Source organism: Molossus molossus, unplaced genomic scaffold (assembly GCF_014108415.1).
Source record: "Molossus molossus isolate mMolMol1 unplaced genomic scaffold, mMolMol1.p scaffold_m16_p_2, whole genome shotgun sequence".
NCBI lineage: Eukaryota > Metazoa > Chordata > Mammalia > Chiroptera > Molossidae > Molossus > Molossus molossus.
The window spans coordinates 93,853,577-93,880,410 of NW_023425355.1; the positions used below are offsets into that span (position 1 = coordinate 93,853,577).

Here is a 26,834-nt window from a genome sequence, read left to right on the forward strand (position 1 = left end):
GACCCCCGACTCTGCTCTCACCTGCACCATCCTCCAGGTGGCCAAGGTTGCAGACCTGACTGATGCTGTGTACCCACACCTGCATTTCTTCCTCGGTCTTGGCCACCAGATAGAATGTACGGGAAGTAGTCTTAACAATGAATACGAAATTATTCTGAAATTCCTTCCGAACGAAGCCAGGGCCCACATGCTTCCACACTGCACACTCGCTGAGGTCTATCACGCGAATTGGCTTGCTCGAGTGTTTGTTCCTGTAGTACTCCAAGACGTCAGGGTTACCACTCATGCGGCCCCGCCGGAGGACAAACCAACGCTTGCGCCAGGCCTGCAGAGAGGCAATTCAACAAGAAGTTACTGGACCAATTGCTCTTGCTTCTCACACTCTGCCAAGAACCTATTTCATGACAAGGACAGCAAAAAGAAGTAAATCAGCCATTCTAACAATGAAACACAAAGTCCACCCCATTTTGTATTAAAGGACTAGTGAGCCATCTTCAAGTCTGCTTTATTCAGTGATTATATAGAATAGATAATTTGCGGGGAATGTATTAATAGGATTCACACCCACAGGTGGAAGGACCAGAATTATACAATCAGTGCAGCAAGGGCATGTAATACATATGTATTTATACTCAGGCTTAAAAAACAAACAAACAGGAAAAAAAAGAAAAAACACTTAGTCGTGAAGAACAAGAAGGAAGCTTTCTTATCATTATCTCAATCCTAAAGCCAATAATCATATATTAAAATCACATACAGCCCTAGTAGGTTTGGCTCCGCAGTTAGAGTGTCAGCCTGTGGACCAAAGGGTTGCGGGTTCAGTTCCCAGTCAGGGGTGCATACCTGGGTTGCAGGTTCAATCACCGGCCCCGGTCGGGGTTGTGCAAGAGACAACCAATCGATGTGTCTCTCTCACATCAATGTTTCTCTCTCTCTCTCCCTCCCTCCCTTCTACTCTATCTAAAATAAATAAATAAATAAATAAATAAAACCACATACAAATGAGTGCCCCCCTACACTGTTAGTATCATCTAACACTGTTATTTAACTTCTAAAGAATTTCTCAAAAAAAAAAAAAAAACACAGAAAAATCATATACATTGGAGAGGAGAGAGGATTAACATTATCTGAAGTTGATGATTGTCTTTCTATAAAATCCCCAAGATGATTAAAATACAAGTAGAATTCTAAGAGAATTAAGTAACACATGCCGACTTATATTTCTTATGTGAGAAATCATTTTCTACGTGTTTTACCATAACCCATTTAATCTCCAAAACTATACTTTAGGAGACATACCTATTTTAAGTCCATTTTATGTATGAAATTTTTTGAGAAATTGACTAATGTGCCCAAGATCATACAGCTAAGGTGCCGTAGCAATGGATTTGAACTCAAGTGAGGGTGAAAGTATCAGTAATCAATGTGAAGTAAAATGTAGAGAGGGATAGCCCAGCCGGTGTGGCTCGGTGGTTGAGTGTCGACCCATGCACCAAGAGGTCACCGGTTCGACTCTTGATCAGGGCACACGCCCAGGTTGTGGGCCCAATCCCTAGTGGGGGGCATGCAGGAGGCGGCCAATCAATGTTCTCTCTCACTGATGTTTCTATCTCTCTCTCCCTCTCCTTTCCTCTCTCTAAAATCAATAAAGAAAAATTTTTTTAAAAAAAAGTAGAGAGTGATGTACAGCCAATTCTTTAGAGAGATCTCTGGGGCCAAGGGATTATTTTTTAAAGATGGAAGACACATGCATCCCACCCCCCACCTAAATCACAGTGTTTTTCAACTGGGGACTGAGATGCCCTACAGGACATCTGAAAATAAGCGTGTTTTGCTTGTCATAAAAGCCAGGGTGGGGACAGGAATTGTCTGTCTTACAACTATCAGTGTCCTGTTGGGAAACACTGTAACAATTGAAGGGAACTTTTCTTAGTGCAATAAAAATCTTAGAAAGAGTCAAGTCTTGAGGTAAAATGATCAGGCAAAGCTTAGTCCAAGCTCAAAAAAGAAAAGGGATTGATGCTGCAAAGAAACCAGCACTGAGATAATGGCTGACTGGTTTGCATGCCACTGGAACTACTGAGGAGGACTTAAGCCTCCTCGGCTCTCCCCTCAGCCCTGACCTAGAATGTTTGTTACAGACAGTACCAAGAAGCGGTGCAAATCCCAATGGATACACAGATAACTACCTTTTTGGGTATGAAGCCTGGGGAAAGAGGTATTTGAAAATGACCATAGCTGTGATATTGTGAGGAGTCCTCTTATCTGTCAACTTCCCTGCTGTCCCCTAGAAACAGGGAGAAAGAATTGAGGACTCCTCGAGTTCCTTATCTTTTACCTTTAGGTGCCCTTTGCTCAGTGCATGCCATCTGGCCAGCCTGTGTGGCTAGCACGTGCTTGCTTTCTGCTGGACGGAATTGAACACAGACAAGGGTAATAGGCTGACAGACTGACAGCAGGGCTTTCTTCTATTGGTTAGGCTTGAAGTTGCAGTTGGCAAATGCAAGTGGAGAGATTTATAGCTCTGTGGTTTGCTCTCCTGTGCAGTGGCATGTGTGACAGCAGGAAGTACAGGGCTCTGCCAGGAGGCATGGTGACCATTGGGACCGGAAGTCTTTTATATCTCTAACTTCATTTATGCCTGACATATTTATAAGCCCACCAGCTTTGACCAAGAGGCCAGGGGGAAAGGAAAAACCACCATTTGGAGTGTTCTCAGCTCCCTCCCTGCCCAGGGATCATAAGATCCGAGGCAGCAGAGGATCTGATAAAGCACTGAAGAGGGAAAAGTCAATGGGCACAAAAACCTGCAATTATACCTCAGAAAAAAAAAAAAAAAAAAAAAAAAACCTTTTGAGTCTGGCAGGGGGGAGCCATCAGAAGGAGGGCAGTTGCTCCATGTTGGGTTGGGGCAGGGATGGGGAAACAGAGCCTGGCAGGTGAGCACTGGCTTGGTTCTGCCTTTCCAGACAATGTAAAGCTCTGAGGAGATGTTTGGCTGCTCAGAAGAGGGACAAAGCAGTGTGATTAAGTTCTTGTTTTTAAGATGGGAGAAATAACATCATGTCTGTATGTTCATGGGACTAGTCCAGGAGGGAGAGAAAAATTAATAATTGAAAAAAATCCCTGCTGTGAAAACATGGTATTGAATGGAGTGGAGACACTAAACATGAGGAAAGGAGCTCAAGTGTCGCTGTGAGGTTTGGAATGAGGGAGGCGGGAAGCTTGGAGTTCTGGTGGGGACTGAGGCAAATAGGAAAGTAAGGCCTCGTCCTGGTGCTCCCCGTGATGACATGGGCACAAGGAAGGGGCCTTGGGGATGAAAGAATGTCATACATGCCTGCTAAGAAAAGCTTTCATGGGGAGCCTACAGTACCCCAAACTTTCCAAAGGCCACTTTGGCAGGGATATGTGAAGAGGGGGTTAGAAAACAAAATGGGTGGGTTCAACGCAGGGTAATGAGTGTGCTAGTAGAGACGTCAACCGGGAGTGGTGGGTGAGCAGAGGAGCATGACATGGAGAAGTCTGATTTTCACTCATCCGTTCAACAAGTATCTGTTAATAGGCTACTAATACGCTGGACACTGTGCAGAAACTGAGGAAATGGAGGTGAACAAGCCACAGGCCCTGCCACTCACAATCTTGTGGGCAGCAGGGGAAGTGGGCAGTTGGAGAAACAGACAATTGTAGTCAGTGAGATAAGTGCAGTGATAAGGGAAAGCCAAAATGCTATGGTAACACACAAGACAGATATCTCTATCAGATTGGTGGGTCTAGGGAAGCTTCCAGAAGGAAATGATGGCTAAATTAAGGCTGCAGAAGGGCTGAGAGAGTAGCATGTGTGCGTGCAGGCTGTTCAGCAGAGCTGGAAGGCAAGCAGGAGAACAGAAAGGAAAAAGAACAGTCACCAGTAACCTGAATAGGATGTAGCATCATTTTCATACTAAATTGGGCAAACTCATCAGCATGTTCCCCCTCCAGTTTTTAAATCTCTACCTAACTGTTGTAATTATGCAAAAACAGAAAAGATGCATTCTTGGAACTCTTTATTAAGTAGGTGGAACCAGAGGCTATGTACGTACAGTCCTGTCCCATCAGGCTTATAGGCCTCTGGAAGTGGGAGACATTTGACAAAGACCCCTGAAAGCAATCATCCAGTACCAAAGTAAAACTCTTTCCAGTGAAACAGTGCCACAAGGAAGTTATCAAATATAAAGTGTCACATCCAAATGACACAGGAACTAACCTAAAGAAGTTCCCACTGGACAAAGATGGAACAATTTGAGATTTAATAAGTATAATCATTTCAGTGGCTTTAAATCCAAAAATATGTTTAAGTTTAAATCCATGAGTTTTCATGATAGTATAAAATAAAAAAGAATTTGTCATCCTCAGAGGATGTGAAGGAACCACTTCATTATCTTGCAAACTAGTAAGTAAGGGAAAAGAAATGAGCATTATCCTGCCTTTCCTGGATAAGCCATCCCACTGAGCAGATGAAGGGAAATACCTTTGTATAAATGTACTCTGACTAATAAAGAAAAACAAATGATAGAATTAGAATATCACCATTTTGCTATCCCCAGTGAATTCATAAGTATAAGGATTAAGTATCAACAGTGGCCAACTCAGGAAGAGAAACAAGCAGACACTCTGTACCTTCAATAGCCTGGTATGAGGCAAAAGCCAGATTGTGGGAAATTCTGCACGTCAAAGGCCCAGGTTCTTCAGCAGATAAATGATAAGAAAAAGAAAGGACAGGGCAGGTGGAAAATCTTTGAAATAAATTACACCTAAAGGATGTATAAAAAATGTTTCAACGTGCTAGAAGAAATGATAGTGTCTAGGGGGTGTTCATTGGAGTGATAAAAACATAAAAAAGGAAAAGGAGAGATTTCTATAGATGTCAGGAGTAATAATTAGTTATGGGGAGAAGGAGGAGGTTGTGATCAAGATGGGGCACATGGAGAGCCTTAGGCAATGGGTGGCAAAGTTATTTTTCAACAGGTTGCTGGTTACAAGGGGTTCTAATAGTAATTTACTTGTCCAGCTCAGCAGTTGAGCATCAACCTATGCAAAAGGTTGCCAGTTTGATTCCCAGTCAGGGCACATGCCCAGGTTGTGGGCCCAATCCCCAGTGAGGGGCATGTAGGAGGCGGCCGATCAATGTTCTCTCTAGTTGATGTTTTTATCTCTCCCTCTCCCTTCTAAATGAATAAAGGAAAAAAATGTTTAAATAGTAATTTACTGAGCCATACATTTTTTAAAATGTGGTTTGCTATATTTGTGTTTTCTTTTATGATAAAAGGATTTTTAAAACAATTCCTCTTGATAGGGCGTACTCATCGATTCATTCAGTGAACTGTTAGAAGGGTGCTGTTTTGTCAAGGAATTGGTAACTCACAGAGAGTGTGAGGACCTGAGGGCTTGCTGCCTCTTCTAACTGGGAGATGTTTACATTTTAAAAGTGCAAAATTGCTGGCTTCAATGGCTGCACTAGACTCTACCTTCTCCCCTCTGGTGTCCCCTGCTGAGCCTGTCATGAGCAGCTTGGGAAGCCAAGATGGAAAAGGGTGAGGTCAACAGTTCAGGGAAGACTGTGAGGATGAGCATATCCTGGGCCAAGAGGATCCAGAAAGCAGAATCATTTTGCAAACAAGTATCCATAATTATGACTGAGAGAAAGAGTACAAAAAAAGAAGGGGCTGAATTGAAAGTCAGGATACATGCATTTGAATTTTGATTCTACTTTTGACTTTCTGGGTGACCTTGAGCAATGAACTCGAATGCTGTCAACCTCAGTCCTGCCATCTGTAAATGAAGATGATAAACCTTGTTCTGCCTCTCTTATGGTGTAATTGCAGTAAACCAATGAGAAATGGATACAAAACATTATCAATTTGAAAGTAACTTATAAAATGACAATGGGATTGTTGGCCCCCAGGGCACAAGGCATGGCTTGCCCCGGGAAAATCGTTTCTCCCCTTCTGGAGCCCCCCACACACACACCACCACCACCACTGTGAATTAATGGACTCTGAGGGCTTTTCCAGTTCTGACCATCAAAAGATCCATTTCCCATCAGCCTTTCCCTGCCATAGCCACCAAGCTGAGTCATTACCACCCAGTACCATCTCCAACAACAAAAACCTGCAATATCCTGTAACCTTGTGGCAAAATATTTGCGCTCATTTCTAAAATACAAACTCCTCCAAGGAAGGTGTGTCTAAATCACAGGCCTGTTTGTTTTTATGGAACTGTTAGAGGAATAATTGAATTTCACCCTTCTGAAAGTAAAAGCTATGTGTTCTTCTCTTAAACCAATCCAACATGCAGATTTCAGCCTTTACAAATACCTTCTAGTTTCTTCTTGATCGAGAGTGACCCATCAAGTTAAACAAAGGTACAAGTGCCCGCACGACTGAGGTGGGTGCTGTGCACATTTGGAAAATTGCCATCACTTTAGTATCTAGGGAAGAGGGACTGAGACTTGAATCTGAACTTCCCTGTTACCGGTTGAATTGTGTGTGTCCCCTAAATTCATACACTGAAATCCTCACCCCCAGTACCTCAGACTGTGACTATATTTTGATAGGGTCTTTACCAAGTTAAATGAGATCATTAGAGTGGACCTTAATCCAATATGACTGGTGGCTTTAAAAAAAGGGAAACTTTGAATACAGATATGCACAGAAAGAAGGTATTATGAAGAGACAGAGAGAGAAGGTGACCATCAACAAGCCAAGGAGAGAAACCTGGAACAGATTCTCCCCTGCACCCCTCAGAAGGAATCAACCCTGCTGATGCAGAACTGGGAGACAATACATTTGTGTTGTTTAAGCCACCCACTTTGTGATCTTTTGTTACAGCAGCTCGAGCAAACCAATACAGAGCACAGCAATCTTGCAGAGTTGAGAAGACAGAGATCAGAATTCTGGATAGTTGAAGTGGCTAAAATTTGTACAGCAAAATACCAGAGAAGAGGAAGCTATATAATGAAAGAGCTCCAAATATCTACATAGGAATTCCCCGATGAGGCTTTGGCAGAATAGTGACATGCACTTGTGTAGGGTGAACCCCATGAGGTGAATTCAGAAACAACTACTGAAGACTCACAAACTGAATAATTGCTGGAGCTCACACAGGACTGGAAGATATTTGAGTTCTGACCAGCCAGCCAGAAGAAACCTGCGACATTCAGCAGACACTCTAGAAAGGCCATACCTTATTAGAGTTAGGAGTAGGCCAAACTACCCCTAGAGTATAGACTACTCTAGATATACCCAAAGAAAGCTTAAAAAGCAGCCTTGGAATGATTGAGCTGATCTTAAAGTTACTAAACATAGTTAAAAAGGGAAGACAGCAAAATTCAGACATACAACAATATAATATTTATAATGTAAAGCATCCAAAAATATTACTAAAAATGTAAAGAGGCAAGAAAATGTGGCTCATGATCAGAAGTAAAATCAGTCAATAGACAGAAACCTAAAAATGACAGAGATGATGGTATAAGCAGATAAGAATTTTAAAACAGCTATTATAATGTTTGAGATTTAAAGAAAAACATGTACATTATTAGGAGAGAAATGGAAGATCTAGACAAGAACAAAGTGGAACTTGTGGAAGTAAAAAATAAAATACCTGAAATGAAAAAAATCACAGGATGGGCATAACAATATATTATACACTGAAGAAGGGATCAGGGAACCTGAAGCACAGAAAGAGAGAGCTGGGGGAGAAATGAACACAGTTACTCAGGGAGCTGCTAAAAATGCACACACCTGGACCTCACTTCCAGAGAGCCTAATTCAACCGGCCTGGTTTGGGGCCCAGGAATGTGCATTTTAACATGCACAGATTGTCATGCATAAAGGTAGCTTCATTTTCAAGGGTAATTGGCTAAGGACTGGAAAAAAGGAAGTAGTGGAATACATCTATCTCTGAACCACAATCTCAAGCTGCACTGTTTCAGCAGTGAATTCCTAACCTTTGGTGAATTGTGAACCCCTTAGAGAACATGATGAAATACATAGACCATTCTCATCAGAAACACACACACTGTTCTGGACTGCCTTCCCTTATTGAACTACACATTCTGCTGCTTAATGACCTTATCCAGTCTCACTTCCCTTAACTACCATCTATTTGATGATGATTTACAAAATTAGGTTTCCAACCCAGATCTTTCCCAGAAACTTCAGACACTTATAACCAGACACATATAACCATCTGACATCTCCACTTATATCTAAGTTGTCTCTGAAACTTAACATGCCCAAAACTAAATCCTTGATTTCATGCCCCTTAAACCTACTCCTCTTCAAGCCTTCCAAGAATTATCTTAGTAAATGGTATCACCATCCATCCATTTTCTAAATCCAAACGTTGGATTGATCATTGTTTCTACTCTCCACAGGCAAACCATTAGCAAGTTCTGTTAACTCTACTTTCAAAACATTCCAAACCAATGAATGCACTTTTTTTTATGCACCCCTCCCACAACACCCCCAGTCCAAGTCACTCTTGTCTCTCACTTGGGTAATCGAAACAACCTCTCATTTTCCCACATTCACTCTCAACTCCCCCATAAATTCATTCTCAGTAGAGAAGTCAAATACCTTTTAAAAGCATAAATCAGATCAAGTTGCTCCCTTGATTGGGCCCTTCACAAGGCTTCCTAATGCCTCAATAATATAAAACCCGCCCTGGTCGGTTTGGCTCAGCGGTTAGAGCATCGGCCTTCAGTTCAGAGAGACCGGGGTTCGGTTCCCGCTAAGGGCACGTACCTGGGTTGCAGTTTGTCCCTGGTCCCGGTTGGGTTGTGCGGGTGGCAACTCCTCGATGTGTCCCTTTCACGTCGATGTTTCTCTCTCTCCCTTCCTCTCTCTCCCTCCCACTCTATCTGAACAAAAAATGAAAAAAGGTCCTCGGGTGAGGATAAAATAAATAAATAAATAAATAATATAAAACCCAAACTCATTAACCTGTCCTTGAAAGTCCCACATGAACCGGCCCTGCCCATCTCTCCCACTTCATCCAAACCCTTCTCTTGTTCTTTCACACTGGTTTTTGCTGTTCCTGAAGATGTAAATGAGGTCCTTGACCCACTTGTCCCTTCTTCTTGGTGCACTCTTTATCAATCGTTGCTTGACTGTCTTTCAGCTCTCAGCTTCCTGTCACTGAGACCTCAATTTAATTGTCACCTTCTCAGAGACCTTCTCTGATCACCCAAATTAAAGTGGCCAGCAACAGTTATTTTGTACTACATTACCCTATATTAATTCCCTACATACCTCTTTCAATATCTAGTGGTTTTCTTTCTTGTTTGTTTATTTGAGGTGTAGTGTCTGTTTCCCGCCCCCTCCTCCCAGTACACTACTAGAATGTGAGCTCCTGGGGAGAAGATGCCTTGTCTCTCTTGATCACCACTTTTTTCTCTAGGCCTAGTAGTGCCTGGCACAAAATAGTTGCTCAGTAAATACTTGTGGAATGAATTCCACACATTATTTCAAGGTATCACGGATCTAGGTTCAAAACACTAATTTGGGAAACAACTAGTTGTTATGGGTTCATAACAAGCCTAATCACCAGGATTTACTCATCATATATTTATGTCCTAGGACATGGGGATGTGATGGTGAACCAGATAGACACAGCCTCTAAGCTGGACCTTAGGCAATCAGGCAAGGCTTGGTACCAGACTTTTAACTCAAACACAGCAAATGCTCTATTCAGACACTACAGCATGTTGTTCAGGGTTAAACTGAGGTGTAAGAGTGACCAGCTAAGCATACCCAAGATTAGCTTTTATCAGTTAATAAGGTAGGGTATCAAGGCTGAAGTTTATAATGGACAAAACTTAGAAGTTTGAGCACTTTATTCCTGCACTCACTTCTACTTGCACAGTAAAATAAACCTGGCTGAGTTATAGCAAGTTTTTTTTTTGTCTTTTTTAACTTCTTGGGTTCCAGAATTCACTCCAATAAAATTGAAGTGGCCTGTCTGGATTGTATCCATTGTCTAAAGACACTGAAATGAACTGAGAAACATCCTGAAAGTCTCTGAGGCTGTAAAGAGACACCTGATTTAAACTGCTTTTCTGGCAAGAGTGATTACTGTCCCTTTGTTTCAGCGGAATTGGCCCCCTGCCCCCTCTGCAGTGGTGAAATCCCAAAGCTATGAAATCATTTCCTTCACATGTGCACAGGATGGGTCAGCAACCTGCCTTCATAGCCAGGCTTTCCAACTCAGGCTGAGGGAACAAAACCTACATCTAGTTGCACTTGGAGCTCTAGGTTTTGATCCTTCAGTACTGCTGTCATTTCGGCAATGGCAGCTTTCGACTTAACCTGCCAAAAAGAACTGTGCGGGCCTCTTCCTCTCCTGATGTATGGATGTGCTCCATTCTGTCCTGGCCAAGAGTGTCCAGAGCTCCAGTATTTAGTGCTCAGATTCTGATTGTTCTGATTGCTTACAGGTGTTGGTCTCCTGAGTGGCTCTTTCAATGGCCTTATCGGTCAGGCTGTAGGAGTTGCCTCTAGGAGATTAGAGGACAACAAGGAGAGAAAAAAATGTTGCTAAGAACGTATGGATCGATTGTGAAAAGCTTTCAAGTTGTATGTGAAAGGCCTGACAGAGAATTTCTCACTATTACACATGAAGAGAGGTGCAAAGCTGGAAGTGGAACTGGTTTGGGGAGGAACTGAAGTTACAGGCAGAATAAAGGAACTCTAGAAACCAAGACAGAGCCAGTGAACATCAACTGGTCTCCGACTCTCCCTGAGACTTGAACCTTTGCTGACCTAGCCTGTATGCTCTGTGATGGCAGGAACACCACCTGTCTTGGTCCTTGAAGTACCTCCAGCATCTTTAAAAGTCTTGGCGTACGATACGTACTCAATACATTGTTGTGGATTGATGACAAACTTAACTGATATGCCTGTAAGAGGTTAACCGGAGAAATCTTTGTATTAGAAAAGATTTGTACATTGATTGCAGTGGTGGTCACATGAATCCACACATGTGATGAAGTTGCACTGACATACACACACCACACATATGCATGCACATGAGTGCATGTACAACAGGTGAAACCTGCCATATATCCTTGATAGTATCAATGTCATTTGCTGGTTGTAAGACTGGACTAGAATTGTGGAAGATACTGGCATGTAGGGGGACTAGGGGAAGAGTCAGTGGCCTCCTATACATTTATTTACAACCTCCTGGGGATCTAATTAAGTTTCTAGATAAGTTTACAAAAAGGTAGTCCTAAAGAATTTAAGAAAAGTACAGAAAAGGAAACCTAGAAGAGGTGGGGCAAATAAAAAGCACAAAATAAGGTGCTTGTTTTCAATCCAAAAGCATCAATAATCATATTAAATAGAAAGTGACTAAATTCTCTAGTGAAAAAAATGTTTATTGAATGGGATTGTGCAAGGGATACAGAGATAGAATATGACCTAGGCCCTGCTCCTGTGATGCTCACAGTGGTCTTGTGGAACAAGTGTTGTGACAGAATGTGCCACATGTACAAATTTGTAACTTCCAGGACAGTTGGAATAACAGAGGACAAAGCTTGAGAGTTGGCAGCGGCCAGATGGTTCAGGATGTGGGGAGGGTAGAATTGATAGCACTGGCTCACCGACTGCATGTGGGTCACGAGGGAGAGGGAGAGGTCCAGGCTGAATCAGAGGCTCTGGTTTGCTACTGGGCAGATACTATCCTTGTGTCATGTGTTATCAAGTGCTAGGAGCCCCCTGCATGGAACATGGGCAAATGATCTTTCACTGATAGCATTTCTTTCTCTCACAAGTTTATCAACTTATATTAATAATCTTGGGAAGTGGTCAAGGCAGCTAATTTTCCAGAAGAAGCTGGTCCTCAGAAAGATGAAATGCCTTGTTTGTTGATCCAAGTCTCCTGGCTCCCTTTTGGTGTTCAAGAATGCTCTTTAAATAGCCACAGCAATCTTGAAAAAAAAAAGAACAAAGTAGGTGGGATCACAATACCAGATATCAGGTTATACTACAAAGCGACTGTAACCAAAACAGCCTGGTACTGGCACAAGAACAGGCATATAGACCAGTGGAACAGAACTGAAAACCCAGAAATGGACCCAAGGCAATACGCTCAATTAATATTTGACAAAGGTGGCAAGAGCATACAGTGGAGTAAAGACAGCCTCTTTAATAAATGGTGTTGGGAAAATTGGACAGCTACATGCAAAAAAATGAAACTAGACCATCAACTTACACCCTACACAAGAATAAACTCAAAATGGATAAAAGACTTAAATGTGAGTCATGAATCCATAAAAATCATAGAAGAAAATGTAGGCAACAAACTTTCGGACATCATACGGAGCAGAATTTTCACTGATACATCACCTAAGGCAACAGAAATAAAGGAGAAAATGAACACATGGGACTACATCAAACTAAAAAGCTTCTGCACAGCAAAAGAAACAATCATCAAAATGGAAAGGCAACCCACTGTATGGGAGAACATCATTGCCAATGATGTATCAGATAAGGGGTTAATTTCTAATATATAGAGAGTGCTCATACAACTCCACAAAAGGAAGACAAAGAACCCAATTAAAAAATGGGCAGAGGAGCTGAAATGACACCTCTCCAAACAGGACATACAAATGGCCAAGAGACATATGAAGAAATGCTCAACATCACTAATCATCAGAGAGATGCAAATTAAAACAACAATGAGGTATCACCTCACACCTGTCAGAATGGCCGCCATCAACAAATCATCAAACAACAAGTGTTGGCGAGGGTGTGGAGAAAAGGGGACTCTAATACACTGCTGGTGGGAATGCAGACTGGTGCAGCCGCTATGGAAAACAATATGGTGCTACCTCAAAAAATTAAAAATTGAACTTCCATTTGACCCAGTGATCCCACTGCTGGGAATATACCCTAAGAAGCCTGAAACACCAATCAGGAAGAATATATGTACCCCCATGTTCATAGCAGCACTATTTACAATAGCTAAGATCTGGAAACAGCCCAAGTGTCCACCAGTAGACGAATGGATAAAAAAGCTGTGGTACATATACACAATGGAGTACTACTCAGCGGTAAGAAAGAAAGATCTCTTATCCTTTGAGACGACATGGAGGGACCTGGAAAGTATTATCCTAAGTGAAAGAAGCCAAGCAGAAAAAGACAAATACCACATGATCTCACTTATATACGGAATATAATGAACATAACAGTCTGAGGAATACAGTAGACCCAGAAACATGGACGTAGGGCACAGACTGACATCCCTCAGAAGAGGGGATGGGGAGGTGCGGGGGTGGGAAGAGATAAACCACAGAACTTATATGCATGTATACATGACCAATGGACATGGACAACTAAGCCGGGGACAGGGCGGAGGTGGGGTGGGGTGGGGGGTGCCAATGGGGTAAAAAGGTAAAATATCTGTAACAAAAAAATAAATAAATAATTCATATAAAAGTGGATGAAAGAATTTTTTTAAAAAAATGCTCTTTAACTTAAGAAAGTGAATTAAAATTAGTTGAAATTAAAGAAGAGAAAATAGCTCGGTTGGTGTGGCTCAGTGGATGAGCATCATCCCATGGACTGAGAGGTCCCAGTTCGATTCCTGGTCAGGGCACATGTGCAGGTTGCAGGCTTGATCCCCAGTGGGGGGTGTGCAGGAGGTAGACAGTCAATGTTTCTCTCTCACTTCGATGTTTCTATCTCTCTCTCACTTCCTCTCTAAAAAAACAATAAAAACATATTTTTTTTATAAAAAAGAAAAGACAGTTGCAGTAGGAACAGGGCATATGTCTGTTCGAATTGGTTGGTGACCCAGTAAGACACCTTAAAACCTTATCAGGCAGGTTTTCCAGTTGGTTACTCCTGCCACTCCTATAGTTTGCTAGGAGGTATTTGGAAGGAAACAGACTGACGGAGCATATTACCCTCAAAGTCATATACATGTTAGAGCACTTTCAGCAAAGATCGTTCTATCACAAGGAACTGTCAAAGCTGTTTCCCCTGATTCAGCTCTGTATTCGAAAGTGGAATATTTCTGTCCTTTCATGTACAAACATTCTTCTCTGGAGTCCAGAAGACACAAAAGACCAAAAGGAAAGCGGAATAAGACTTGGTCTTGCCTGATTTACTGACTGTTCATTTCCTTTTGCATCCTCCCTCATCCCTGTTCCTCTATGAATAGGTTTCCCTCACTGTGTTTTTCTTATTTTTGTGTTGCTATTGACATCTACTTAGTAAATGCTAGTTAGTGTTTAGAAACATAACAACTCAACCACTGACTGCCATTTGTATGGCCCCCTGAAATCTTGGATAGGGTCCCAGAACATGAGATGAAAGAAAGCATTTGGTAACAACTTAGAGATTTTCGGTAACTTCCCAAGACCTTCTGTAAGCCTCACTCCCATTCTCTTCCCAGTGATTTCACCTTGAAAACACTTAGGAAGTTAGGGGTGTATTTATGTGTTGCAAAATGTGAATATCATTGAAGAAACAGAATTCTGGTTAATGTTCTATTTTCTGTTGTGCTTTACTCAAGAGGGTCCTTTCTCTCCGCCTTCTACTTCCTTGCCAAGGGGGGACCACAAAGGCTATGGGACCCAAGGGCAGCAGGTCGGGAATTTCCAGAAGCAGGTTACATGGCTCCTTTCTGTCCTGGCTCAGTGCCACTAGCCCTGGGATTGCTGGTGACCCTTCAGCCTGATGGCCTGTAACCTTCTGCTCGCTGCCAGATAGAGTTGGGACTTGTCCCAGGCGTGGAATAACTTCCTGCGATTGTCCTAGAGATGGCCTGGCCCACAGGATCTGCTTCCATGGCTTGTCAACACAGGCAGAAAAATCTTGTATCTCTACGATGCGGTGGGCCTTGAAAGGAGGAATCCTGAGGAGGAATGTTCAGCAGAGATAAGTGTGCCACACTACATGACATGGACTTGACCTTCCTCATGTATTGTCAATCTAAGTGCCACTGAATGTCCTGACTGGTTTCTCATTATTTCTTGTGTGGCAGAATCTTAAAGGTCATTAAGACCCACTAATCAAATTTGCAGGTGTTATGAACCTGGGAGGGTCACCAATACATTAGGTATCAGGCTCAGGATGCAAAATGGTGGGTTGGAACAATGGGCTAAAACCAACACAGGAATAAACAGTTATTTTAAACTCTAGTAAGTTCTGTGATAGATTAAGAGTCTGAGGTGGAAATGAAACACAAAGGAGGTAATCAAGTCTGAAGGAAGGTTTGGGGAAGGTACAATATGGAGGAAGTGACAACTGAGCTTACCAGACCAAAATGCTCTTCTAAACAGGGCATTTGCAAAGCTTTTAAAAATTACCTTCATACCAAAATGTTGGGTACAAATTGCGGTGATGGACACACAGCATCATCAACATATTTAATGCCACTGAATTGTACATTTACAGATGGTTAAAATGATCAATATTATATTATGTATATTTTAATACAATAAAAAAATATTACTCTCACCCCATGGATGCCCCCCTAGGGGATGTTCCCTACTGCTCAAGCTGAGTATACAAGTGTGTGAGGATTCCTGGGACTGTCTCCAAAGGAGTCCATTAATAAGAGAAGATACCAGTACCAGAGTAACAAACCTGAACACAGATCCCTCCAAATAGATAATAGCAATAATAATAGTTAACACATATGTCCCAGAAACTGTTCTAAGTGCTTTGGATGGATTAAATGAAATCATTTGACCTGCACACAAACTTCGTGAGGTATACACTGTTTATGCCAGTTGATATAGATGAGAAAACTGAAGAGCAGAGAAATTAAACAACTTGCCTAAGCACGTGAGCTAATATGTGGCAGAGATGGGCTTTGAACTCAGCTCAGTTACTTCAGGATCCTGGGTCTTAACCACATACTATAGTGAGCTTACAAGCTGCTATCCACTGACAATAGCTATGTAGGTCAAAGAGTTTAGAATGCCTGAAGACTCGGGCAGGAAGAAAGGAATGAGGCAAATGGACTGGGATTGTGGGAGAGTGTGTATTTGGGTTATAAAGTCTAGGAGTAAAGGTCTAGGAAAAGAGAACATACAGCACCATTTTATAAAAATGAGCTCACAATCTAGCAAGAGGTCTTCCTTTTTTTTTTTTTTTTTCTAAAAGATATGCATTTGGAAAGAATTCAGAAAACCTGGTCTCTTGTGTTATTAGATATAAGGGATCTGAGGTTTAATACTGAGGAAAATCTTTCTCAAATGTCCCAACAGTGTGTGGTGCCTAGAGGGAGTTCAGTAAATCTTGTTGAATGAATTAATAAAGCTCTCTCTCATTCCACATATAATCAAAATAAATTCTGCCTGGATTAAAGATTCACGTTTAAATAAGGAAATTATAACAGTACTGAAAAAATAGAGGTGGACCTTTACCTAACACTGGCATCTGGAAAGGCTTTCTAAAAACATGTCACTACAGCCAGAAACTATAAAGAAAAACAGTGTAATATATGAATTCTTAAAAAGCAGAGATGTCTATGCTTGAAACACCCATGTAATCCGCGAGCCTGAGATGTGAGAGGATGGGAGGGAAGGAAAGAGAAGAAAGTGGTCCCAGCTTCTATGTGGCAGCACCTCAGGGTTGATGGGACATCAAGCAATCAGCTACGGCCCTAAGCTCTAAATGCTCTTCTGGCTGGAGGAAGTTGCCAAAATCACCTCCCAGTCTCTGGCCCGCACGTAACTGTCGATCAGTAGAAGCTACTCCACCCAGACCACAGGGCACCAGTGTTTATTTAAGCTCCTGCCTCAGCATGGGAGAAGCTAAGGCCCCAGAGGGTGCCTGCCCACAGTCTTATCCCCAGATACCTAGAGAGGAAAAGGAAAAGAACATTCTCTGTTTCAACTTAGTTTCATTACTTGCTTGGTTCAAAGCACATACATCTGCTAGAGGGAAGAACCTTTTATTGTTTACAGTTCAAGGAAAACTCTCTTGGCTGCCTCACTATTGACCCCAATGCCATTCCTTTCCCCCAGGAATACTCAGATGCAGACACTAACCAGTCTCACTTTCAGTGTATGAGCACTAACCTCAGGTGCTCCTCAGTGCACACTCTCTCCCTTCTCCTAGGCACCACTGCACACCTCTTCTCGCCTTAAACCCCCATCCTCTTCCCTTCATTGTCCCTTTCTGTTCAAAACTCCTGAGCGTCCAAAATGGAGCATTAGCCCAGGCCATGGTCCTCTCCTTTCCAAGGTAAGCATTTTTCACTGGAAGCCTTCAGAAATCTTTCCCCTAATTTGTTAAAACTATGCCCTCCCAAGGAAGAGATGAGACGTATAAGTGACCTAGGGTCTTTCCATGACTTAGTTGGATTTTCCTTCTCTATTTTGGATTATATTTTTTGTTCATGAGCTTCCTAGAAAGAATTATGTAAACATGTACTCAGAACTATGCTACTTTCTTTCTGCCATTTTTCTCAGAAACTTATTTTAAAACTCTAGCTGTTAGTCTGGCTGGTGTGGCTCAGTTGTTGAGCATCGACCCATGCACCAGGAGGTCGCTGGTTCAATTCCTGGTCAGGGCACCTGCCCAGGTTGTGGGCCCGATCCCCAGTGTGGGGCATGCAGGAGGCGGCCAATCGATGTTCTCTCTCATCAATGTTTCTATCTCTCTCTCCCTCTCCCTTCCACTCTCTCTAAAATCAATAAAGAAAAAATAAATAAATAAATAAAGTTCTGCCCATCATATAAGCCAAAGCAAAAGAGTATCTTTTAACATTTGTTTTTGTCTGACATTTAAAGAGGTTAGGTATTATTTGTTGTGTCATGTCCGTTTGTAGACCTTATTCTGTAAACTGCTGTGCATATATTTTGCCAATTTTTCTAAGGATTGATAAGGATTAATTGTAGAGGTGAAGGATATGAACTCTGCTTGCCACATATTTGTGATTGATGCAAAAATTTTTCACGTTTGTTGTTTGACTAATAAGTTTATATTGTTTTTGAAGTACCTAATGCTTAAAAATTGTGCTTGACATAAAGAAGATGCTCACTAAATATTTGTCGGAGGTCTGAATGAATGAACAAGAGTATTTTATTTTCATGTAGCAAAAATCTCAGTCTTTTCCTTCATAGTTTTTCCTTCTGCTATCATGTTTAGAAAGGATCTCCCAACCCTCAAGATCAGATGGAGATTCTACAACATTCTCTTCTAGAAATTATATTTCACTTTCTTACATTTAAATACACCACATCAGAAATTAGTTTCTCATATTTATATTAAATGAGATTGATCTATAATTTTTGTATTGTCATCTCCTTATCTAATTTGGTATCAAGGTTATTGAAGAAGTTTCCCTAAATTGTTTAAAGTATGACAGTCATCTGTTCATTAAAGTTGAAAAGATCTCACATTAAAAAACTTTCTGAGTCAAGCATCTGTCTTGGTGGCAATTACCTGACAATACATTTCATTTCTTTCATATTTACTTTATAATATTGATCAGTTAACATTTTAGGGTATAAGACTCTAAAGAGTATACTTCTTGGCAAGGTAATGTTAGAATTCTCATTTGATGTCAAAATTTGAGTGAGGTTAAATTACTATTTAAACTTGTGTTTAATTTCTAATTATATCATTTTCTTGGCCAAAGACTCCAAACCACTGTGTTTTGTTTTCTCTTTTTTTTATTGTTTTTGTTAGCACTGAAAGCCACAACACAACAGACTTGCTTTTTGTGAAACAGGAACTGGTGGTAATGAACTGAAACAACTACCAAAAGGAGGTCTGGGAGGAGACAACAAAGCAGCCCATTAGGTGACCTTGCTGGCATGTCACTGCTGCTGCCTTATAGTAACAGCAAGGCATTCATCTCAGCATAGAGCAAGGCAACATTCTTATCTGCAAAGAAGGCAAAATACGCTGAGTTACCTGAATAGAAACTTAAGCGAAACTTTGCTAGGTTCTAAGGATACAGATATAAGAAAGTCAAACAGATAATCACACTTCAGCATGATAGATGTAAGAGAGTGAAGGCTAGGGCCTAAAAAAGGATGAGAAGGCTTTCACCTGCGCACTTTGCTGGTCAGTGAGACAGACTTATGAGGCTCTATTTGGTAGGAAGACAGTGCGTTTTCAGGCACTGGGCACCAACCTGCAAGGAAAGGAAGCCAGACTTTGATGTCACTCACTCTAGACCCTGGGGAGATGACACTGGGCAAGTCCACCTCGGCCCCTGTGCTCATGGGCTCACAATGCAGGGAGGGAGACAGACAAGTAAACAGAGGGGATGCTCCACAAGGGAAGGAAACCGACTTTGATCCCTGTTTCCACTCTAACACCCCACCCTTAGCTACTGAGACAGCAGATGTGGAGCCACCCCAGCCAGGGCTTCCCAGATACCCGGGGCCAGGTTACACAGAGCCTTGGTACATCCAGCCTGGCGCAAGTTTGGAGGCCTTCTCCATGCCAAGATTATAAAAACTATTTTTCTACATTTTCTTTTAATTGTTATGTTTAATTATTACATGAATACCGTTGTGAGATACTGAACAAAAAGTATATAAAAATAGATTTCCAGATTTGCTTACAAAAAATAAAAAATGTCTACATGGTGAGAGACCTCTTGAACAAAGTTGAGATAATTAATGTAAGGAGTTACAATTTAATAAACAAAACACACAAAGTGCTTCTATGAAACACTAGGGTAAATATAAATGACCTAATAGGAAAAATGGGCAAAATATATGAATAAGAATTTCATAGAAGAAACAAATGCCCCCAAATCATATATCCAGAAATTGCTAATTAAAAATGTGATACCTATGCCTATAAGACTGGCAAAATTTTTTCAAATATGTGTGCAATGATATATATTCATGGATGTTGATGTCATTATTTATAATAGCTAAATATCATAAAGAAAGTAAATTTCCCTGAAATATCCATTAAATAATTGTAGTATGAATGTACAAACCACACACTTACACCTTCAACCCCAGTCTAGTCTCATCCCTTGGAAATCTTAGTGCTCCCCTTTGCTGTGATTCTTTGAGTCCATTTCCCTTACCTCATTCACAGGTCTGAGTGAAATTCCAAAGTAAAAGCAAATTTTCAAAAACAAAAAGTCTGTTCACAAGACAGCTTTCTATAATATACACATAATGTATACTGTACAATGTATAATATATAATAAACAGTTTGGATCTCCCTCAACCTGTTTCTTTCACAGGCTTACAAATCTCAGTATATGGCAACTTCATCCTCTAGGTGTTCAGGCCAAAACACCTTGGAATTCTTGCCTTCTTTCTTTTTCTCACACAGAAAAAACAATCCATCAGAAAATGCTGCTGGCCCTACCTTCAGAATATACTCCCTTCCACTGTCCCCTCTGTGGTGGGAGCCATCATCTCTCACCTGGATCATGCAGTAGCCTCTCACCTGTTCTGCCTGCTTCTGCCCTTGTCCCTACAGTCTATTCTCAATCCAGCTACCAGAGTGATGTTGGTACAGTTCATGTCAAATCATGTTATTTCTGTGCTCAAAACCCTCCCATGTCTTTTTCCCTCACTCAGAGGAAAAGCCAAAGACCTTACTATAGCCTACAAGGCCGTACATAAGCCACCCCCTCCCTCCCATCACCTCTCTGACTTTATCTACTCTTACCTTCACAAGTTCACTGCTCCTAGAACATTTCAGGTGTGTTCCTGATTGAGGGGCTCTACATTGGTTATTCCCTCTCCTGCATAAGGAATGGGGTAAGCAAATTCCCTGAGACGTCTAGCTCTGTAAAGTACAAAGAAAAAGGTCTCTAGTAGGCCAAGAGTAATTCCTCAAACAGGAATTGCAGGTGATGGCTATTGTAAGTGAAAGCCCAGCCAAAGTGGGGAGAGAGGAGGAGCCTCTGATATCTTTCCGTAGTACTAGTACTGGTAGTTCTAGGAGTGAAATATTAATTGGTAACCTTAACTGATCATTTATGAAGTGTCTGCTAGTGTTCTAAGTGCTTTACATATAAAAACTCATTTAATCCTCTTTGAGGCAGGATATTGGTCAACCTTGACAGAAGCCTGATTGATAGTGAATAAGAAATATAACATCACCATGTGTAATCCTTAATGAAGTCATCACTTTACATATGAAGCATCACTGAGTGTTGAAATTACAAAAATACGACCAGTTATGATTTTCCTCCTAATGGACATCCAGTAAAAGAAGACCACCTCTGAAGGCCATGAGCTCTATTGAGATAGGTGATGGATTCATTATATTAATCTCTCAGAAAAAAAACAACATATTTGAGTGTTGACTGTAATAATCTAGAGGTTTAAGCTGGACTTACAGGCTCTTGGCCAAATGCAGGGGCAGGCAAAGGAGGCAGCTGGTCCACGGAGGAACCAGTTTACTGCATTATTTCTCTACTCTCACTCCAGGTTTTGAACAGTGGGTAGTTACATTCTGAAAAAGAACTGTGGAGAGGGCTTTAAGGGTTTTTTTTTTTCCCTGTTAAGACTTCTAACCAATACACACTATCCTCAATTTCACAAATACCTATGAGCAAGACTCATCTAAAACACATACACTTCAGTCCTGAAGATGCAGCTGTCCATCTGGAAAGTTGCTTATTTTATACATTCTAGTCATTTCCCTGTCTTTCTTTCTCTATCAGGCCTGGGTCTGGTAGCCTATGTCACTTGATTTCTGGTTACTTTACCTTATAAATGAATGAAATGCTTCCCTCTTCTTTACTTTCAACTACCACTTTGTCTCTCTTTTCCTTCACTGCCACACTTCTCCCTACGTATTTCTTCCTAAACCATGGAATCTGTTTCATCAGAAAGAGTAGGAAGCCCCACTTTGGCCTCAGGCCCAAGTGGCTTTCTCCACTTCAGAGCCCTGGGAGGAGGGAGGGCTGACTGGCACTCTCCCTGGAAAGCAGCCCTCTGCAGTGCTCCCCTCTTAGCTCTCAGCTTCACCGACTCCCTTCCTTTTACTGACTGCAGGCATCTCCCAACGTTCTGTCCAAGGTCCTTTTCCTTCTTACTCATCACACTCTCTTTGGGTAATGTAATCCACTTCCATTATTTTAAATAATAATACCCCAGTGACCACCAAAGCTCCATCTTAGGCCCAGGTCCCATCCCTGAGCTCAAGGCAAATTAACCCAAATAACTGTTGCCTGTCCCACAGTTACTTCAGACTGAGTATGTCCCAGCCTATACGTACCTGCCACAAGACTTGCTCCTAAACTGTCTTTTCCCCCATGCTCTCTCTCACGTATATGGCATATGTGACCTAATCAGAGTCCACCAAGATCTTGACAGACTGGCATGAAGGACCAAACAAAAAGATGAAATTTAACAGTAATAACGTAAGGCCCAGTTCCCGGGCTTAAACAGAACAGAACACCAATAGCACCAGAAGAGACTGGAGAAAAGACAGCTTAGCAAAAGCACAGAGGAAAACTAAGTTCACTTAACAGGAAGCTCAGTGTGAGTCAACGGTGCAGTGTGGCTGCCAGAACAAAGCTAATGGAATCTCCAGCTGCCTTCTCAGAAGCACAGCATCCAGATGAGGAGTGATCATCTTGCTGTGCTCTGCCCTGCCCTGGCCACTCTAAATGTGGAGGAGTTTATTCAGTTCTGGTACCAGTTCAGAGGAGGTCTATCAGGATGGTGTAGGAACTCAGACAGAATGGCTGAATAAACTGGTAACTTTTAGACTGGATAACTGCAGGGCTCTCAAGGTGAAAAGAATAAAATGTGTTCTGTGTATTCTATTTTTGTTGTTGTTGTTAATCCTCACCTGAGGATATTTTCTCCATTGATTTTTAGAGTGGAAGGGGTGGAGGGAGGAAGAGAGAGAGAGAAACATGGATGTGTGAGAGACAAATTGGTTGCTTCCCGCATGCAGCCCCGAGGCCAGGGATCCAACCTGCCACCCAGGTACGTGCCCTTGAGCAGGAATCGAAACCAAGATGCTTTGGTCTATGGGCTGACACTCTAACCATTGATCCACACTGGCCAAGGCTTTTCTGTGTATTCTAAAGAGGTTACACCAGGACTGGATTCTCAGTCAGAGCTATCACACAATTATTTGGGAAGCATATTATGTAACCAGTTTCCTGTCACTGGAAGTGTCCAGATAACAAATGACTAGTCAAAAACGTGGCCAGCATTTAATCAGATTATAGTTAATATCCCTTCAAATCGCTAAAGTTTACAGTGTTGCACTGCAATGGGGATTGCCAATTACCCTTTTCAATGTCTCCTCTCTCTCACATACCTTTTAATTAAGTCATCACAAGTCCCACTGATTATATCTCTAAAACCATTCTCATATTTCCCCTTCTGCTGCATTCCCATTAATACTCCTCCTTTCAAGTTTCCCTGATACCTAGAGTACAAACTCTAATAGTCTTTCTGATGATTTAGCTTCAAGATTGCTTCTGCAGACCTCACAACACTTTTTTAGCCACCTAATTCATCATATAATTACCTGAAATGACGTGCCTATTGAAGATAAGGGTTTTTGAGGGGTGGGATAGGGAGAACGATCTTGGTGTTCACTACCACAGAACAGCCATGACTGTCATGAAGCATTCCAGGACTTACTCATCACACTCTCCTTGGATAATCTCGTCCAAGGTAGGATTTGCTTCTAAATGTGCCGTAGATCTTAAAAAAGAAAAAAAAAAAAGATGAAGAACTGAAACACCTAAATTTTTGGCTCCAGCATGGTTGAAAAACTATACTTTCTATGACAATGCTAAAAAAATCTCATATCTAACAGCCAAAGGCTGAGATAGCCCAAAACAAACCTCATGGTTTAATACTGCAAGTTGCCAAATTATTCCACCAGGTGGTATGTGTGAAATCAAGAGCGAGCTTAAGAAAGACTTGGACCGTGAGAATTAGAATGGAGACATTTGAATGATTCTGAGGGCCCTAATCTCCTGACCCCCAAGAAATCAGACTCCTCAGCAATGAAGATTCAGGTCACCTCACTAGGTAAAGAACCCTGATCAGCTGAGGTACTGGCTGAGCAAAAGGGAAACAGGAATCCAACCATTCAGATGTTCTGCCTCGCTATGACATTTTAGTAATTTTCTTTTTCTTTCCTCTTTCTTTTCCCTATCTTTTTTTTTTTTTTGATGCTTACCCGAGGACATGCTTATTGATTTTAGAGAGAGGATAAGGGAGGCAGAGAGAGAAACATTGATGTGAGACTGAAACATTGATGGGTGACTTTCTGTAGGCACCCCGACCAGAAATCAAACCTGCAACCTAGGTAAGTGCTTTGACCAGGAATCAAACCCACAACTACTTGATGTATGGGACACTGCTCCAACCAATTGAGCCACACTGGCCAGGGCCTTTTCCCTATTCTTTTATCTAGGATGTGTTGATGGTAGTAAACTGTACAGTTTAATTCATATTTTATAAACTCTTAGGTAGGCTCATGACAGTACTAGACAATACTGAGTGGCATTACTCAGACTGTCCAGCATCTATTCTCTTTGACACAAGAGAGAAGAAACAGGTAGGCAGTAGCAGCAGTGGATTTGTCACCAGAACTAGCTCTGAGTTGTGGTTTAGGGTGTTTTTTCCTGGCTGTTTAACCTCAAAGCTGGTTCTCCAGCCCTCTCAACATTTCTGTGAGCTACACAATATCATTTTGATAAGCTCCTTTTCTGTTTAAATCAGTCAAGATCATCTGCTATTGCTTGCAAATTAAAACCCTGACTAGTACAACATCTACATGGAGTGTGTGGTCAGTCCAAGTTTCCTCACCTCTAAAATACACCAGAGTTAAAAAAAATAAATAAAAATAAAATATACCAGAGTTGAAGGAGGAATAAATAGAAAAGAGGAAATTGATGAGTTAGAAAATTATAAAAGTAGAAGTAATTAATAATCAAAAAGCTGATTCACTGCAAAAAGAAAAATCAATAACATAGCATACCCACCCACTAACCTAATCAACAGGGGGAAACATGGGCAGCACATATTCACAATGACAAGGTAAAAATAACTCCAAGAAGAGTAAAATAAATTCAAAACTCATAAGAGCCATTTTGTAAAATTATATATAGATAAATTTGATAGCCAGGATGAAACAGATACTCTTCCAGGAAAAGTATAATTTACTAAACTGACTCAGGGCGAGATAGACTAAACAGATCAATTTCCATAAAAGAAATAGAGTTGAAAAAGATCTAAACACACACCAAAAAAGCTCCAGATATAAACTATAGGGGGAATCTGCCAAAATTTTCAAGTGCTGATCATTCCAGCTCTACTTAAAATATTCTAGAATATAGCAAACTTCCAAATTTTTATATGAACCAAGTATAATATTTATGCCAAAATCTGCTAAAGATTGTAGAGAAATAAAGCAAACCAAATTTAAAGCCAAAGACCAATCTTACTTATGAATATTGATACAAAAACCTAATATAAAATATTAGCATGCATAATCTAACATGGTAGTAAAAAATATAAATACCCTATCTAGCTGGGGTTTATTCCAGAAATGTAAAAATGGTTCTATGTTAGATAACCTATTAACAGAATTTATTGCTTTGCTATATTCAATAATATCACTAGAAATGCTAAAAAGAATTTTTAAATAAAACTCAACAGTGACTTTTGATGAAAAAAACAACACAGTAATACAGGAATCAGTAAAATATTTCACTAACATGAAAAAAAAATTTCTCCTAGTCCCAAAATCAATATCTTTCTTTCTTTTCTACAAACAGCTTTATTGATGTATAATTGACATACAAAGAACTACACTTGGTGTACAATTTGTTGAGTTTGGACATATGCAAACACCCATGAAACCACCACCATAATCAGGGTAATAGACATATCCATCACTTCCAAAAGTTCCCTTGTGTTCGTGTGTGTGTGTGTGTGTGTGTGTGTGTGTGAGAGAGAGAGAGAGAGAGAGAGAGAGAGAGAGAGAGGTAAGAACACTTACAAGAGGAGAGAGAGAGAGAGAGAGAGAGAGAGAGAGAGAGAGAGGGAGGTAAGAACACTTACAAGAGATCTACCCTCCTAACAAATTTTTAAGTGCATAATACAGCATTCTTAACTACAGGCACTATGTTGTATAGCAGATCTCTAGAACTAATTTATCTTACATAACTGAAACTTTATACCAATATGACCCAGCAATCCCACGTTCGGGTATTCACTCAAAAGAATTTAAATCAGTATCTTGAAAAGATAGCTGCACTGCATGTTCATTGCAGCATTATTCACAATAGCCAAGATAAAAACAATCTAAGTGTTCATCGATGAATGAATAAAAAATGAGTGATATATCCATACAATGGAATATTATTAAGCCTTAAAAAGAAAAAAATCCTGCCATTTGCGACAACATGGAAAAACCTGCAAGACATTATTCTAACTGAAATAAGCCAGACACAGAAAGACAAATACTGCATGATTCCATTTATACAAGGTATCTAAAATAGTCAAACTCAGCCCTGGCCGGTTTGGCTCAGCGGTTAGAGCGACTACCCACGGACCAGAGAGTCCTGGGTTCAGTTCCCGCTAAGGGCACATACCTCAGTTGCAGTTTGTCCCCGCCCCGGTTGGGGTTGTGTGGGTGGCAACCACACAATGTGTCTCTCACATTGACGTTTCTCTCTCTCTCTCTTCCTCCCTCTCTCCCTCCTGCTCTATCTGAAGATACATGCAAAAGTGTCCTCGGGTGAGGTTTAAAAAAATAAAATAAAATAGTCAAACTCATAGAAGCACAAAATAGAACGATGGTTTCCAGAATACAAGGGGAGGAAGAAAAGGGGAGCTGCTGTTTAATTGC

General features: G+C 41.1%; 1 protein-coding gene across 4 annotated transcripts in view; it reads right to left on the reverse strand.

Moving 5' to 3' along the window:
• The window catches only part of GAB3 (GRB2 associated binding protein 3), a 71,934-nt gene that overhangs the window by 26,474 nt on the left and 18,626 nt on the right, over nt 1-26,834 (reverse strand). For all 4 annotated transcript variants that reach the window (XM_036271505.1, XM_036271506.1, XM_036271504.1 and 1 more), the window contains exon 2: nt 22-325. In XM_036271505.1, the coding sequence (XP_036127398.1) occupies nt 22-325 (304 nt within the window). The remainder of the gene's footprint in view (nt 1-21; nt 326-26,834) is intronic.